The 15,639-nt window shown below is 44.8% G+C and overlaps 1 protein-coding gene across 1 annotated transcript; it reads left to right on the forward strand.

Annotated features, from left to right (window-relative positions):
* Window positions 1-8,084: 8,084 nt before the first annotated feature.
* On the forward strand, window positions 8,085-13,914 carry TLR5 (toll like receptor 5). Its single transcript, XM_018573240.1, has 2 exons — window positions 8,085-8,104; window positions 11,292-13,914. Exons 1-2 carry the CDS (start codon window positions 8,085-8,087, stop codon window positions 13,894-13,896), a joined length of 2,625 nt encoding a protein of 874 aa, XP_018428742.1. The 3' UTR covers window positions 13,897-13,914.
* The last annotated feature ends 1,725 nt before the right edge of the window (window positions 13,915-15,639 follow it).

Below are 15,639 nucleotides of genomic sequence, written 5' to 3' on the forward strand. Positions count from 1 at the left end.
CAGAGAGGCCCGGGGGGCAATTGCCACCCTGCCCCCCGGCCCAGTCCGTCCCTGATGGACATTCAGTAACATGGAGGGGAGGAAGAATGAATGGATGTCACTGCACTTGCATTCCATTGAGAACTACAAGTCCCTCTGCTGCGGTGGCTGATGGGAATTGTAGTTTCACCATTCACAGATCCTGTCCAGGCCAGCTGTACCGTGATCTACAAAACTAAATTCTTTCACAAGAGTTCAGTTCTATTTTGATTGCGAGTGCTTCCTATAGGTCAATGCTAATTGCAGTTTACCCCTCGCTCTGTTCATGGAATCATCCTGTTCCTCGGGACTCGGGGGGTGCAAGGTGTGAGAAGAAGAACGCACATGTACACATTGACACGTGAAGATGATGATTTTGCTGACTTATTGTATGGGGTGACCTATGACCTTTACACAAATTAACCTGCGTCTTGTACATTTGTACATTTGCTCAATGGAATCCCTGATGTGATGCCACATCCTGTCAGTGTTCACAGGCGAGACGCTGACTTTCAGGCCTGCCAGGAATGTCTGTTGTAAGACAAGGAGATTGGAAAGGGCAGAGATCTGTCCTCAGTTGGGTTTCAGAGTCACTCGCCCTCTGGAACAATGTCCCGATTGTGTGCGAGCGATTGCCTAACCCAGACCAGGACACTTGTGCAATCCCAACGCACGCGCTTTATATTAAAGGGGAAGACGCCAAACAGTCTGCTCTGATGTCATCTCTGCTCTGCACGGCCACCGGGGCTAGGAGAGCATCAGAGTGCCAACTCCATACATCCATTTCCAGTGATTATTCTCCATTAAATTAAAATATTTCTTATATTATAAAAACACAATAATAATAATAATAATAATATAGAAATCTACAAAAAATAAATAAATATAATAATAATAATATATTATTATAATATGTTATAACAAAAACATTATTTATTTCAGTAGTAGTAATAATAATATTATAGAAATAAAATATATATTTTTATTCTATTAAAAAAAGCAAACAAAAAAAAACCCACTTTGTATGTGAAATGACCACACAAAATAACTCTTAGAATTTTAAGGTGACCAGACCATTCATTTCAACAACAATCTCCATTATATGTCCATTTAACTTATTGTATGCGTGTTATTTGCCTGTAAACGCCTCCCTTGTGTACACATCAATTAAAGTGACATTTTTTTTATAGTATAGAAAAATGATAATAATAATATTATCCCGGCTCAAAATTTCCACTTTCCAATTTGGGTCTCCAAGTACCGGTCCGTGGGCCAACAGTGGCCCGTGAGCCGTTACTATGTGACCCGCAGCCAGCTGACATGTCAGGCACACGGTCGCAGACCGCGTACCTGACTTGCGGGAGAAGCTCCACGGTCTGCATCTGTGTCGGATGCAGACCGCAGAGCAGCTCCTGTCAGCTCCGACATCCTTCGGCCGGAGCTCTGAGGGGGTGTAACGGTGAGAAGTGTATTGTTGTGTTTTAAGCTGCCCATACACCTTGCAACCAGCGCACGACTTTCGTTATGCGATGGTTGGAAGGTCATTAAAGTTTTGTACGATTTGCCCATCTTGGACAGGCAGATCGTATTTGCGATCATCGCAATCCCGCCCCGCTAAGGGGAGGGCTTCCTATGATTGCAGTGCTGAGCGGGCAGTGTGCGCATGCGCACATCGGCCCGTGCGGCATTCATCTTCCGACCACGCCGCCAACCTGCCAACCTGTGCTTGGAAGACAAAAGTCGTACGACCTTAGAGTAGAAGCGGTCGCACGCTGCCCATACACCTGCCGAGTATCGCACGATCGCGGGATCACCCACAACTATCGTACGATACTCAGCAGGTGTATGGGCACCTTTAGGCCCCATTCACACTGAGCGATTTATCGCGCGGTAATCTGCGAGATATCGCGGGTATTTACAGCGCGATATCGCTCTCCAATGCATGGCAATGGGGCTCTGTCCGTCGCTGTCGTGGGTCGTGCGTCGCTACAGCAGGACCCTTTTTGGAGCGGATTTTGCCGCGATTTCTAGTTTGCTCAATGCAGCCATTTGCGCGATATCGCTCGACAAACGCGCGATTTGCGAATCGCTCAGTGTGAATGGGGCCCTAGGCCCCATTCACACTGAGCGATTTATCGAGCGATTTTTGCAGCGATATCGCTCTATGTAGCTTCCCCAATCCATTTCAATGGAGCTGTTCACATCTCGCCACTCAATATCGCTTGTAGATCGTCGCTGTAGCTTGTCGCTCCTACATGACCCTTTTTTCGAGCGATTTCGAGAGATTTTGCTCCTGATTGCATACAGCCCAAAAGGAAAAAGTCGCTCAATATCCCAAGTCGCTCAGTGTGAATGGGGCCTTAGTGTATGTGTATGATAGGCCCCATTCACACCTGCAGTATATTTCAGGTGTGATTAGAGATTCCTGTGTCAGGAAGTTGCGTTTTCCTGCAGCAGGAATCCCTACTCTGCCGTTTACAAGCGGCAACTATCATAAGATAAGAATTATCATAAGATTATCTAAGAGTGTGTGTTCAGGGGCGGAGTTAAGGCCAGGGCAGGGTAAGGGTTAGGTGGGGCAACTGGTGGCTAGTAACTCTTGAGGCCTGGCTAGTAGCTCAGGACTTGAAATTTTGAGCCCTGCTCTATAGTATTTCCTTCTACTCATTCCCCCGGCAGCCACAGGTGAGGGGAGGGGTGGAGGAGGTGGGCCAGCACAGAGAGTATTAAGATATTCCAAAGCAGGAGAGGGCTTCTGACGTGCTAAAGAGGCTGTGCTAAGGAAATTGACTCACCTGAAGAGGTCATATTTTCTAGCAAGTTTAGAGGCACTTGATTGTCTGTGTTTTTTCTTTTACCTGCAGTCTAATGTTCCTGGGTCTCAACCTAACAGTGTGTAACTAGGGTTCTGTCTTTTAACAGTCTCTTGTAACCTGAAGGCATTCTAACAGACTTGTGTAATATGGGCGCCGTGCTTCCTTGGTTTAAAGTAAAGCCAGAACTTTCTTTTTAGTTTTGGATAGAATGGAGAGGGGTTATAGCCCCTGTCAGGTTTTTATTGCTATCTGTGTCCCCATAAGGGAGATTCACTCTCTCTATTTGTCTTGGTGAACGTTATCACTGAATGAAAATTCCTAATTTTGGGTTGTCATCAGAATGGGAATAGAAGGGAAATCTTCCAATGGGGACACTAGTTCTGGTGACCCTGCGGACCAGGGATTTCCCTCACTTTGCAGGAATGTTCTCTCACTTCCTGTTGTGGCTATCAGACAGGAAGTGAAGGGAAATCTCTCCAATGGGACACAGATGGCAAAAAATAACTCACGGGAGTTACAACCCTCCCTTACTCTAAAACTAAAAACAGAAAAGTTTTGGCTTCAGTTCTACTTTTAGGTCTTGGAATGGAAATCATAATGTGGGAGACACTAATCCAAATTCAGCTCTTTCTACCTTAACAGTTTCCTGTAACAATGGTGCAGCATTTAACAGTCTGAAGGCATTCTAACAGTCTCATGTAATACAGGACACTCGCTGAAAGTCCGCCGTAATCATGACACCTTTTTACTAGGGATGCACCGACACCAATACTAGTATCGCTATCGGTGCCGATGCAGAGTATTTGGGCAAGTAATAATACTCACCCAAATGCCCCGATACTTGAGCTTCCGGTATCAGGAAGCCGGGCAGCAAGTCATTACACAGTGCACGGCTTCCTGATTGGCCGGGAAGCTGGCTGCATGCTCCCTCATGACTTGTGACAAGGGAGCATGGAGAGGGCTTCCCGGCCAATTAGAAAGCTGGGCAGCGTTTCTTTACACGCCCCCACGGCTTGATTCTCCCTCGTCACCTGGTGATGAGAGAGCATGGAGACGGCTTTCCGGTCAATCAGAAAGCCGGGTGCTGCGTAATGACGCGTTGCCCGGCTTTTTTTTTTGGCCAGCTTCTCGGCCAATCAGGAAGCCTGGCAACGCGTCATTACATGGCGCCCGCCTTCCTGATTGGCCAGAAAGCCGGCTCCATGCTCTCTCGTCACCTGGTGATGAGGGAGCATGGAGACGGCTACCCTGCTAATCGGGAAGCCGGGTGCCGAGTCTTTACACGCCACCCGGCTTCCTTAACGGGACTTCCGGTATCGGTATTCGGTATCGGCGAGTACCGGGAAAAAAATATCGGTACTGGTACTCAATACCGAAAAACCGGTATCGGTGTATCCTTACTTTTTACTATATGCGGCTCTTTTTATCTTCATTTTACTGCAATGTAATATGAATGAGTAACTTTCCCAACAATGGAAAAGGATCAGCCAATCAGGTGAAGACTAGAAGGGCGGTCTGAGCTGAGCGAGGAATGGAAACAATACGCTGATATCTGCAGCTGTTTTTGTGCTGGACAGATATAAACCACACTGAATGGAGGAGGAAAGGATAATGACAGGGCACAGCCAACAGCAGGTTATATGGCTGCCTTCCTGTTATACATCTGCCAGCGCCCGGCACACAATGGGCACAGTGATACTCCGCTGCTCTGTATGTCTGACAAAGTAAATTGGCAGGAAGTATAACTAAGAAGTAAGTGAGACAAGAAGCCGCACAACAGAAAGCTCTTCAGAAAGCAAGTGGTGAGGCAATACGGAATCCCGATGAAAGGGAGAAAACACGTATAGCAACATTACGCTGCCATACGGCGCCAAGAGATCCAGAGCCAGCCCGATGCCAACTGATCCACAAACATGTTCAAGCAGTCAGACAAGAGATTCCTTGTACTTTGGGCCTGTCAACAAAAACCCATGAACAATATTGGCCCTGATCATCAAACCTCCTGCTGACTAGTGCTTACGGCATGCTGAAGTGCAACACTATTGGTGCATGGGGCCACTTTAGCATGCCTCAGATGCACTTTAGATTGCCTAAAAGTGGGCCTATGGCCAGGCTAATGGTCAGTTATTTGCATATATACATGTACATACAGTAGATGCGAGGCAATCAGCTAATTTGCATATTATTTACCTTTTCTGATTCATCAGGCTGCAGGAGAACTTAAAGGGGTTCTAAAGCCTCCGTTTTTTTGTGCCTATATCTACTGCTACCGTGTTTCCCCGAAAATAAGACAGTGTCTTTTCTACGAAAAAAGACACTAGGTCTTATTTTCGGGGGATGTCTTACCTGGCTGCAGCTGAAAATCCCTGAAGATAGTGCTAGTTCTTATTTTCGAGGAAACACGGTAGCAAGCAGTAGATATAGGCAAAATGTTTTAGTTTTTTTTTAAACCCGATTTAATAGCGGTTTAAACTTACCTCATTATCCCTGCATGCTCTCGTCCGAGAATCTGAAACTGCTCGTGCGGCCGCAAAGCATCTTGGGGCGGGCGCATGCGCAGTTCGGATTCTCGGACGGGAGACGAGCAGAGACGCAAGGTAAGTCTACGGACGCGTGCACCCGCCTGCAGAAACCGCGGGATCGGAAGTGCCTGCAGGGACAGAGGAGTCAGCGCTGGATCGGAGAGCCGCCGCACCGCTGGAGGGACAGATGAAAACATCAGGAAAGAAGAAGATCGGATTGAGACATCATTTAAGGTAAGTGCTAACATTAATATTTAACATTGGGGGGAGGGGACATTTTTTTGACTTTAATGTCACTTTAACCTGAAACTGAGGCCAGGCTATGGCGTTCACAGTAAGGCCCCATTCACACCAGGGCCGAAGCGTTTCAGCGCGGTTTCCACAAGAATTTTAAAAGGGCAGTTTTGGTTGTTTTTAATCGCGTTTTAGCACTGAAATTTAATTTAAAACGCTCCAAAAACGCGCAGATTAGCACGTTTCCATTCAATTCTATATGGATCAGCGCGGAAAAAAAGGTTTAGAGTTCAGGGAGCATTTTGGGCAGCAGGTGGTTCAGATCACGCAGAAGCCGTGCGGTCGCATGAACGGTCCCCATAGAAATGTATGGGATCGTTCATGTCGGCGGTTCAGCGTGGACAAATCCGTGCGACCGAACCGCCGTGGTGAGAACGGGGCCTTAGTGAGCTTTAACCCTTTCGCCAGAAGCCTTTTTTCCACACATGTTAAAATGCACATTTTAGTCCTGAAGAGTATTCAAAAACCCCTAAAAGTATACATTTTCTGAAAGCAAATAACCTGGAGGTGGCAGTTGCAGTTTTTTATGTCACATACACAAATGTTCAGTTAAAAAAATACTTAAATTTTAGTACATAACCATTTTTTGGTGAAATATAAAAGATGAGTAAAGACATGCCAAATATGTCAAGCTTCAAAGTTGGGTACGTCCCGTGAAGTGGCAAAAAACTACCCATAATTGTCCATAGACAACGATTTAAAGGATTTTACAGGCCAACAAGCCCCCTTTGTGACAGCACAATGAAGGTGACAGGTTCTCTTTAAGGAGACGTTAAGGGTTTATTAGACCCCTAATGTCACCTGTGCAGTCCAGTGAAGCTGATCAGGCAAAGATCGTGCATAATAATCAGCTTCAACCACAGTGACCAGGAAATCACAGCTCAGAAACTGGAAGTGACAAAATCCTCATCCCTTCCAGGTTCACACAATGGAGTAGGGGATCAGTGAACGGACGTTCGTTGGCCTCCTTTTGCCTTTAGAAGACCACAGCCGCCATGCTAGTCCCAGGCCCGTAAGAGGGGAAGAAGATGCTGAGATACATGGCGGAGGGGTCAGGCGGCTGGGGTGGCAGCTTTGATGGCCCATGGAAGTTTATCAGATGGCTTCAAAGCCACCTGAATCACTTCCAGTGTAAAGCCAACAGTCGGCTTTACACATTTAAGAGGACTCCCAGTTGCTATAGCAGGGCCCCTCTGCAGCTGCCGTATGCCATACAGCGGGGGGCAGTAAAATTTGAAACAAGCCCTCACTGACTTCTATAGCTACAGGCATCCTCAAAGTTCACAAGAGAAGGACTTAACTTATGCAAGCCACCTCCGCATCTCTTTTACCCCCCCCCAGCAGCGACTCAGCAATCTACCAGCCTTTTAATCCCTAATGTGAACACAGAGCAGGAAGAAAAAGGGTAAGCCGTGTAAGCTGAGTTGCCGAGTCACTGCTGGGAGGTGTAGCTGGGCTGCTAAGAGAATTACTTGCAAAACTTTAGGGCTTCTACTTTGAAATTTGAGGATGACTTGTATTGTAGCACAATGCCACTCGCAGATGTGACCCGCTGCATTAAAAAAGGGGCGTGTCTACTTTCTCTTGCACTACAATGCACTTCCTGCCCATTCAGAATCAATGATGGCCTCAAACACAGCAAAGAAATGCGTTAGTTACAAAAGCATAGTGTGAAGGAGCCCATAACAGCGGAACCTGCTATGTCCTGTTTTTGTTAGAACTTCATAAAATAAATAATTTGCAGTCCTAGTAAAATATAAAAGTTTCCATTGCTAAGCAGAGAATGGTACATAGAATCTACTCTTATAATGTCCTACTGGTATTGTGGGCCAGGGATAAGATGGGAAGGGGCTTCAGATCTCACATCAGCTCCTGCATGGCACGGCACTTAGGGTTGCCACCTGTCCAGGATTCACCCGGACAGTCCAGGTTTTGAAGGCTGTGTCCGGGTTTTATGGCAGCAGAAACCCGGACACAAGATGTCAGGCAGACAGGGGGAACCAAAATTAGGATAGGGGCTACTGGCCCCCCACTGAAAATAGTCTTGACTGTGATATTTACATATGAATAAACAACAACTCATTTCACTTGAAGAAAAGGTGGCAACCCTAACAGCACTTCCCGTTTTTTCTGCACTATGCCTCTAGGGCAGGCCTTATGGCTCACCCGGGGCAATATTGTTGCACTTCGGCCGCAAGGCCTATCAGCGTTGTGCACCGACACTCGATTATTTATGCACTTTTTATGCACGATTGGGCACTTTTTGACTTCACAAAAGACAGATCGTGCGGGTACCTTCGGGGCCCTTCCTGATGTCGGGGAGGAGGTTCTGTGGCCTCTACAGGCTCCCCTACCTTCTCCCACTTGGGGGTCTCTCTTCGGGAGAGCCCACACCTAGTACTCGGTGGATCTGTTTCGGCAGGTCCATGAGGAGATGGGTCCGCCAGCCTTCCGGTAGGTGGACCTAAGTCGTTCTTGCCTCTGTCAGGAGCCTTGCACCCCGGGGTTCAGAAAATTGAGGCCCTTCCTCATCAGAGGAGGACCACAGCACCCTAGTGCACTATTTTTTTAGTGTGTTATGATTTCACGATTCACTTTTTTGTTCACAGGGATGATCGAGTCTTCCATGCACGCATCACGGACTTTAAAAAAAAATCAGCTCATGCATGGCAGACAATGGAAAACTTACATTTATGTCCTTTTAAATGCAGATATTTTATTTCGGTCACCATCTCTCCAATGCTGAAATTATATCAAATCTACTTATAACAAGGTTTCGGGATGTTTTCCATTTATTTGCTTCCTTCATTTATTGGGTGCGGCTGCACTGAGCTTTCCAGTTTTTATAAGGCTCCATCCAGCATATTACAAGCCCCTGACACAAAACTGTCCCCATGCACATTTCATAATAGGGTACAAACATGATGTTTTTGCCAAAATCCATTCCCAACATGTTCTCAAGAATCTGCAACTTAAAGTGATATTAAAGCCATAATGTTTTTAAGCTGTTTCAAATGCCAATGAAATGACTAACAATGGATGCTGCTTCCTGTAGAATCAGCTAGTGCCCTGAGCACTGCCCCTGACATCCAGTTTTAGGGCAGGTTCACACTATTTTCCAGTCCAGATCTGGTCTGCAAAATGGTGTGAACCTGCCCGCAGTTCCAGTGCATTTCAGACCAGACAAAATGAGACATGCAGTATTTTTCTGGCCTGGTCTGGAACGGACTGCGCTGGTGTGAACAGAGGCCAGAAATAGCATAGGGATAACATTAGGATGCATTTTGGGTCCAGAAGCAATCTGATCTGGTCTGGAGATGATCTGGTTGTGGTGTGAATGGACCCTTAGGGTGGATGGGTTTGTGCTCAGTCCCTTGTGGTGTGTAGTCGACAGGAAGTTCAGGGAAGCTGAGCTGAGTGAGTTGGAACAGCTGTTTGGAAACACGATGACTGATGGGCAAAGCGCTTGGGAAAAGATGTAAAGAAATACTTTGTTGGGCGAAGTGTATTTGTTTGATCTGGATTCCTTATTGAAAAAAAGACTGAGGGTTTAATACTACTTTAAAGTGGTAGCACATGCTGCAACAAGGTTTCTTGAGATGTCGGCTTGTCCTTTTCCCTCTTTGTGGTCTGTCAGGAGCTGCCTGATCAACATAAGAACATCTCTCAATTTGCTGTAAAGTCTACCTAAAGCCAAAAAGTTTGATGTAGTTTTGGATAAGTAGGAAATGCTAAAACTGCTTGCCAGTCCTCTTTATTTGCTGTCCATGTCCTGTAGAGTAGGGATGAGCTTCTCCGAGCACAGAAGTGCTATGGGCCGCTCCAGAAGGGCATTCCCCACCCCGGCTGCACATAAACAAAGGGGCGGAATGCTTGTACTGATTTCATTGACCTTATATGTCCATGACCAAATATAACCATGTGGCCATATAAGGTCAATGACATCACTGCATCCCACCCCTTTGCTTATGTGTGGGTACGGGCGGGGAATTCCCAGAGTGTTTGGAGGGCCTCCTTCTATGTTCATCCTGAGCTCATCCCTACTGTTGAGGAGATTTCCCTTGACTTCCTCTCTCAGAGAGACAACAGGAAATGAGAGGATATAAAGTGAGGGGAAATCCGGTTTAAGACATTTCTCTCCAGAACAAATGTCCTCATTGGAAGATTTTCCCTCTAGAAACAACTGTAACTTGTTGGATTCCTCATCATTTTGGGGCACATTTGTAGAGCAGTAAGCGTGACTTTCACCAAATATTCACTGGTGATGAATCAATCGCTGTCATTTAAAACACATACACATGGAAGATGCACCTGTGATGAATGTTTGGTGAATGTCAAATTAACTGCTTCATAAATATGCCCCTTTATGTCCCAGTGACACAGTCACCAAGATAAATAGACATAATGAATATCCCCACTGGGGACACAGACAGCCAGACAGACCTGACAGAGGTTCTATCCATTCCACTTTCTACCCAAAACAAAACAAATCCAAAAAAAAAATGTTTATACTGCCGCACATTTCTCTTTTTCTTTCTGTGGTCATTAGACATTGGTTTTAACTCGTTGGTCTTGTGGTTTAAAAAAAATCTCTGCACGTGGGAGATTGTTTATAAGCAGAGTTCCAAACAAAAAAGTAACAGCCCAGAAAACGACAAAATAAAATAACAGCTACCGGTAATAATGGCAGCTATAAAATACTGAGCTTCAACCTGGAGCTGTCCCACGCTGTACTTCTTCTTTTCCACTAGATGACCACCATCATTCAACCCACTTCCTGAGAGACCAGGCTGTCGTAGACCTGTCTCTAGGACGGAGTTGTCACACAGCCCGGCTCAGAATATAATTACACTGCATTCTGCATGAAGAGCCTGTTCACACCAAATGCGTTGGGCTGCACTGGGCGGCCAACGCAGTCCCAATGCATAGATGTTCTATGATGTCAGTTCCAGGAACGTACGGTCAGGGGAGGCAGAGCCTCACCTACGGTAGTATTATGAAGGAAAAAGCTGTCAGCTTCAAGTCTGAGGATGACAGCTTTTTCTCCATTCAGATTGGCGTGTTACAGGTTACATAGCAGGGAAATCCTCCCCGCTGTGTAACCTGTCATGGATGGATAGCTGCCTCTTAATTGCAGGCAGCACTGCATCCGGCTTTTGACAGCTAAGTTAGGTTACACAGCAGAGGGCTTCCCCACTGCTTGTGTAACCTAACATAGTGAGGCCAGAGCTGCAACAGCTTCTACTCTATGTTAGAGGCTCGGGTTCTGTGAATGGTTTGGACCAATGGCAAAGCGCCATTGGTCCAAGCTGTCCAATCAAAAAAAAAGAAAAAAACCCACTGAGGATATCAATCTCGATTCCTCACCAGTGACAAGCAAGTGAGAGACAGGGAGGCTCCTCCCTATCTCCTCCCTTCCTCCTCCTTCACACGTAGCTTGGTCACCGGGTGGTGTGGGGAGGGCTTTGGTGGGCTGGGGGCGGGGCTTCGGTGTGGTGGGGCATGGCTTTAGCAGGATTGCACCACCTTCTTCACAGCGCATGCCAGTGGCAGTGTGTGATGCTGGTATGAACAGGCTGTAAGTGAACACACAGGCTGTCAGTGTGAAGAGTTCTAACCATCTTTTTTTTCTGTTGTTTAGGTGCCATGTGTTCTACCAAATAGCACTTCTTCTCTTTGGTGCACCTATCCTTGTCTCCGGCAATGAAGAACGCTGTCAAACCATTGGGATTAACGTCTTTCTTGGTTCCTGTAATTTCACTCGAATTCCCTATCTGAAAAGTTTCACACAATTCGCTGATTTAAGTTACAATTACATTCAGGAACTAAACTCCACGTCGTTCCCACTTCTGGAGAAAATGCTGGTCCTCTATCTTGGCGGTCAGGAAACTAAGAAGCTTACAATACATAAGAACAGCTTCAGAAATTTACCAAACCTCATTACTTTAGATTTATCCTTTAATAAAATACTCGTATTGGATCAGGATGCCTTTGCCGGCTTGTCCAAACTTGAAACTCTTCTCTTAACCTTCAACAATCTAAACAGCTCCATTCTGGAAAATGACTATTTTAAGGATCTGCTTAGTTTGGAGTTACTAAAGCTGTCTTTTAATCAGATAACATATCTAAAGCCCAACCCCCTGTTTTATCGTTTGCACAACTTTAAAATGCTAAGCTTAGATGACAACAAAATAACCAGAATTTGTGAGGGAGATCTCCACAGCTTTGAGCTGAAGACTTTTACTTTCTTTGACCTTTCAAATAATAACCTTGGTTGGCTAGATGCCAGCGAATGGAACAAATGTGGAAATCCTTACCGGAAAATAAATTTTCTCACGTTGGCCATGTCTAGAACGGCATTAAATGAAAAAGCCATGAAATCACTGAGCAGCGCTTTAAATGGAACCAAAATTCAACAGTTACAACTTAGTAATCACTTAATGGGCCCTGGGTTTGGCTATCAGAACCTCAGGGATCCAGATAATTCAACTTTCGCAGGTTTGGTCAACAGTGATCTTCTGGTTCTGAACATGTCAAAGGGATCGATCTTTTCTTTGAAGCCTTATGTGTTTGCAAATCTTTCCAGCTTGCTACGGCTTGACCTCTCAACGAATAGAATAAATCGTATTGAGCCAAACGCCTTTCAAGGGCTGCACCAACTTCTTTTCCTACATCTTTCTAATAATTTATTGGGGGAAATATACACCAATACATTTGATGGCCTCACAAACATGCATAAAATATACTTAAACAACAATCATATAGGGCCAATTCAACACGACTCTTTTATGAAGCTTCTGCATTTAAACCTTGTAGACCTGCGTGGCAATGCCATTATATCCGTTGTATTTTGTGAAAGTATCAAGCACCTTAATTTTCTAAATCTGAGGGAGAACAAGCTGAAAAAAATTGACAGCGATCCATTCAAATCTGACATCATTGACTTAGCGGAGAATCAGTTGGGAGACCTTGGAGTGCTGCACAAGTTTCTACAGATCACCAACCTAACTGCGATCTCTTTGAAACAAAATCGATTGTCTACCTGTTATCCTTTCCACCAAATCCCAACAAAGAATTCCCTCTCCTACCTAGATCTGTCTAACAATATGATACAACTAATTTGGGGAAATGCACAGTGCCTTGACGTGTTTCGCAACCTATCTGCTCTTACGGATTTACATCTCTCCAACAACTATCTTCAGTTTCTTCCAGATGGCGTTTTTATGGGACTGACCTCTTTGGAACACCTCAACTTGTCTTCTAACTTTCTAAAGCATCTAATGCCAGGTGTTTTCCCCAGAGGTTTGGTGACTTTAGATATTTCATACAACCAGCTGCTTTCACCAAACCCAGAAGTTTTTTTCTCTGTGAAGAGCCTTAGCATTGGGTTTAACCAGTTCATCTGTGACTGCACCCTTATAAATTTCCTATTATGGTTAAACCAAACTAACACTACCGTGGAAGATCCTCCTAATATTTTCTGCTCCTACCCTGAAAATTTTATGTACACATCTCTTTACACTCTAACATACGAAGACTGTGATGATGAAATATTGATAAGGCATCTTAGGTTTTCTTTGTTTGTGTTTACCTCTATCGTTCTTGTAACTTTTTTGACCTCTGTGATTATATACAAATACTTCCGAGGAGTTTTCTTTGGTCTCTATAAGAAGCTGGTATTCTCTGTGCTTGAGGAAAAAACCCAAGAGGAAAATATACACAAATATGATGCCTATTTGTGCTACACTCAAAAAGATTTCCAGTGGGTGGAAAATGTCTTTCTCAAAAACCTGGATTCAGAGTATTGTGAAAGCAACCGGTTCAATCTGTGTTTTGAGGAAAGGAACTTTATACCTGGGGAAGATCATATTGTAAATATTCGTGATGCCATCTGGAGCAGCAAGAAGACCATTTGTATTGTGACCAAGCAGTTCTTGAAGGATGGGTGGTGCGTCGAAGCTTTTAATTATGCACAAAGCCGCTATTTTACCGATTTGAAGGACATACTGATCATGGTGGTGGTTGGATCGCTCTCAGACTACCAATTAAGACAATACAAACCAATACGGACTTACATACAAAGGTGTCAGTATTTAAAATGGCCTGAGGAGTACCAGGATGTAGACTGGTTTCTAGGCAGACTTTCCCACAAAATATTGCAGAAGGAAAAGGTAGACGACAAAGAGGTCAAAGTTGCATCAATATCGTCTACGCTAGAGCTACAGCAAATAGTACCAGTGTCCTGAGTTGCTCCATAATGAACCTATGTTACTGACCAGCTCAGGAAAGACAAAAAGATGCAGGATATGAAAGACTGTATGACCTATCTATGGAGTTATAACGGCCACAGAAGGTGTTCTGCATAAGCCAAGAGCTTTTACCCCGGAGGGCCATGTCACACTTTCAAACCTCCCACTGGTGATAACCATTGGATGCAGAATCAAAAGTGTGACTTTGGCCTAAGGCAGCTTGGCCAAGACCTGCCTGGTAGATTGACGAAAATCCATAAGTTGCTATATAGAAAATAACTGTTACATTAAATACAATTACACAGGTACATGAAGTTATCAGAAAGGAATATTTTTAGCTGAAGGTCTGAGGAAAAGTCCTTTATACCCAACTGATTTTCGGTCACATATGCTACTGTTCAGCAAATGAATGTATTGTTAACCAGAAAGTATAGATTTGAAAGAATAATTGCACTCCCATGCTTGAGATATGTTTGTATATATATATCTATATATCTATAGATATATATACTGTATCTATATATATGTTAGGGATGCACCGATACTGGTTTTTCAGTATCGAGTACAGGTACCGATATTTTTATTTCAGTACTCACCGATACCAAATTCCGATATCGGAAGTCCCATTAGGGAAGCCAGGCGCCGTGTAATGACCCGCCACCCGGCTTCCCGATTAGCAAGGAAGCCGTTTCCATGCTCCATCATCACCAAGTGACTCGTACTCACCCAAATGCTCCATTGCTTACATCTGATACCTGAGCTGCCAACATCCTGATTGGCCAGGAAGCCGGCTCCATGCTCCCTCATCACTTTGTGACGAGAGAGCATGGAGCCGTCTCCCCGACCATTTGGGAAGCCGGACGCTGTGTAATGATTTGTTGCCCTGCTTCCTGATTGGTCGAAGCTGGCCAATCAGGAAGCCGGGCAATGAGTCATTACATGTCACCCGGCTTCCTGATTGGCCGGGAAGCCGGCTCCATACTGCCTCATCACCAGGTGATGAAGGAGCATGAAGCCGACATTCTGGCCAATTAGAAAGTTGTGGGTCAGGTAATGACTCGCCGTCCGGGTTCCTGCTTTGAGGCTTCCAAACCAATTAGGAGGCTAGGCGGCGAGTCATTACACGCTGCCCAGCTTCCTGAGGAATTGTTTGGTTCAAGTGGAAGTGGACCTGACATTTTGTTGCAAACTTTGTGGGAATTATAGTTAAAAAAAAAAAGTAATAAATTGCTGTGGGTGTCACCGGCATTACACAGCAGTCTTTGTTTTCTGATTTCCTTCTCTGTAGTTTTTTTAATCTGTTGATCCAGCCAGTAAGTCCGTCCTTTTTCAGCTTCCTTTACCAGGCCAAGCTGTCCAGAAAAAGTGGTAGATACAGTGTAGGAGTAAGTGTAGCCACCCTAAGACAGGAAGTCTGGATGAGGATAACAAAAATATGAAAAAAGAAAACTAATGCAGCCACCACATCTAGGGACAGGTAAGCTGTTATATGTCACTTATTTGCTTTTGGGTTTAGAGACGCTTTATAGTTGGGAGGACTGAGAGTACAATTACCATTCGGCCAATTTTTGTTTTGTTTTTGGGTTTACATACACTTCAATGCTGTGAAGAAAGACAGTATTGATAACAGAGGCAGTATTTGATTCTTGAAGGCTTTTGGAATTAATTGTACAGACAAAAAGCCAAAGCTTTCGATAAATTTACAGCTCATACATTATGTTACTGATCTGTAAGTATTTA

Source organism: Nanorana parkeri, unplaced genomic scaffold (assembly GCF_000935625.1).
Source record: "Nanorana parkeri isolate BGI_ZX_2015 unplaced genomic scaffold, ASM93562v1 scaffold2297, whole genome shotgun sequence".
In the NCBI taxonomy this organism is placed as follows: Eukaryota; Metazoa; Chordata; class Amphibia; order Anura; family Dicroglossidae; genus Nanorana; species Nanorana parkeri.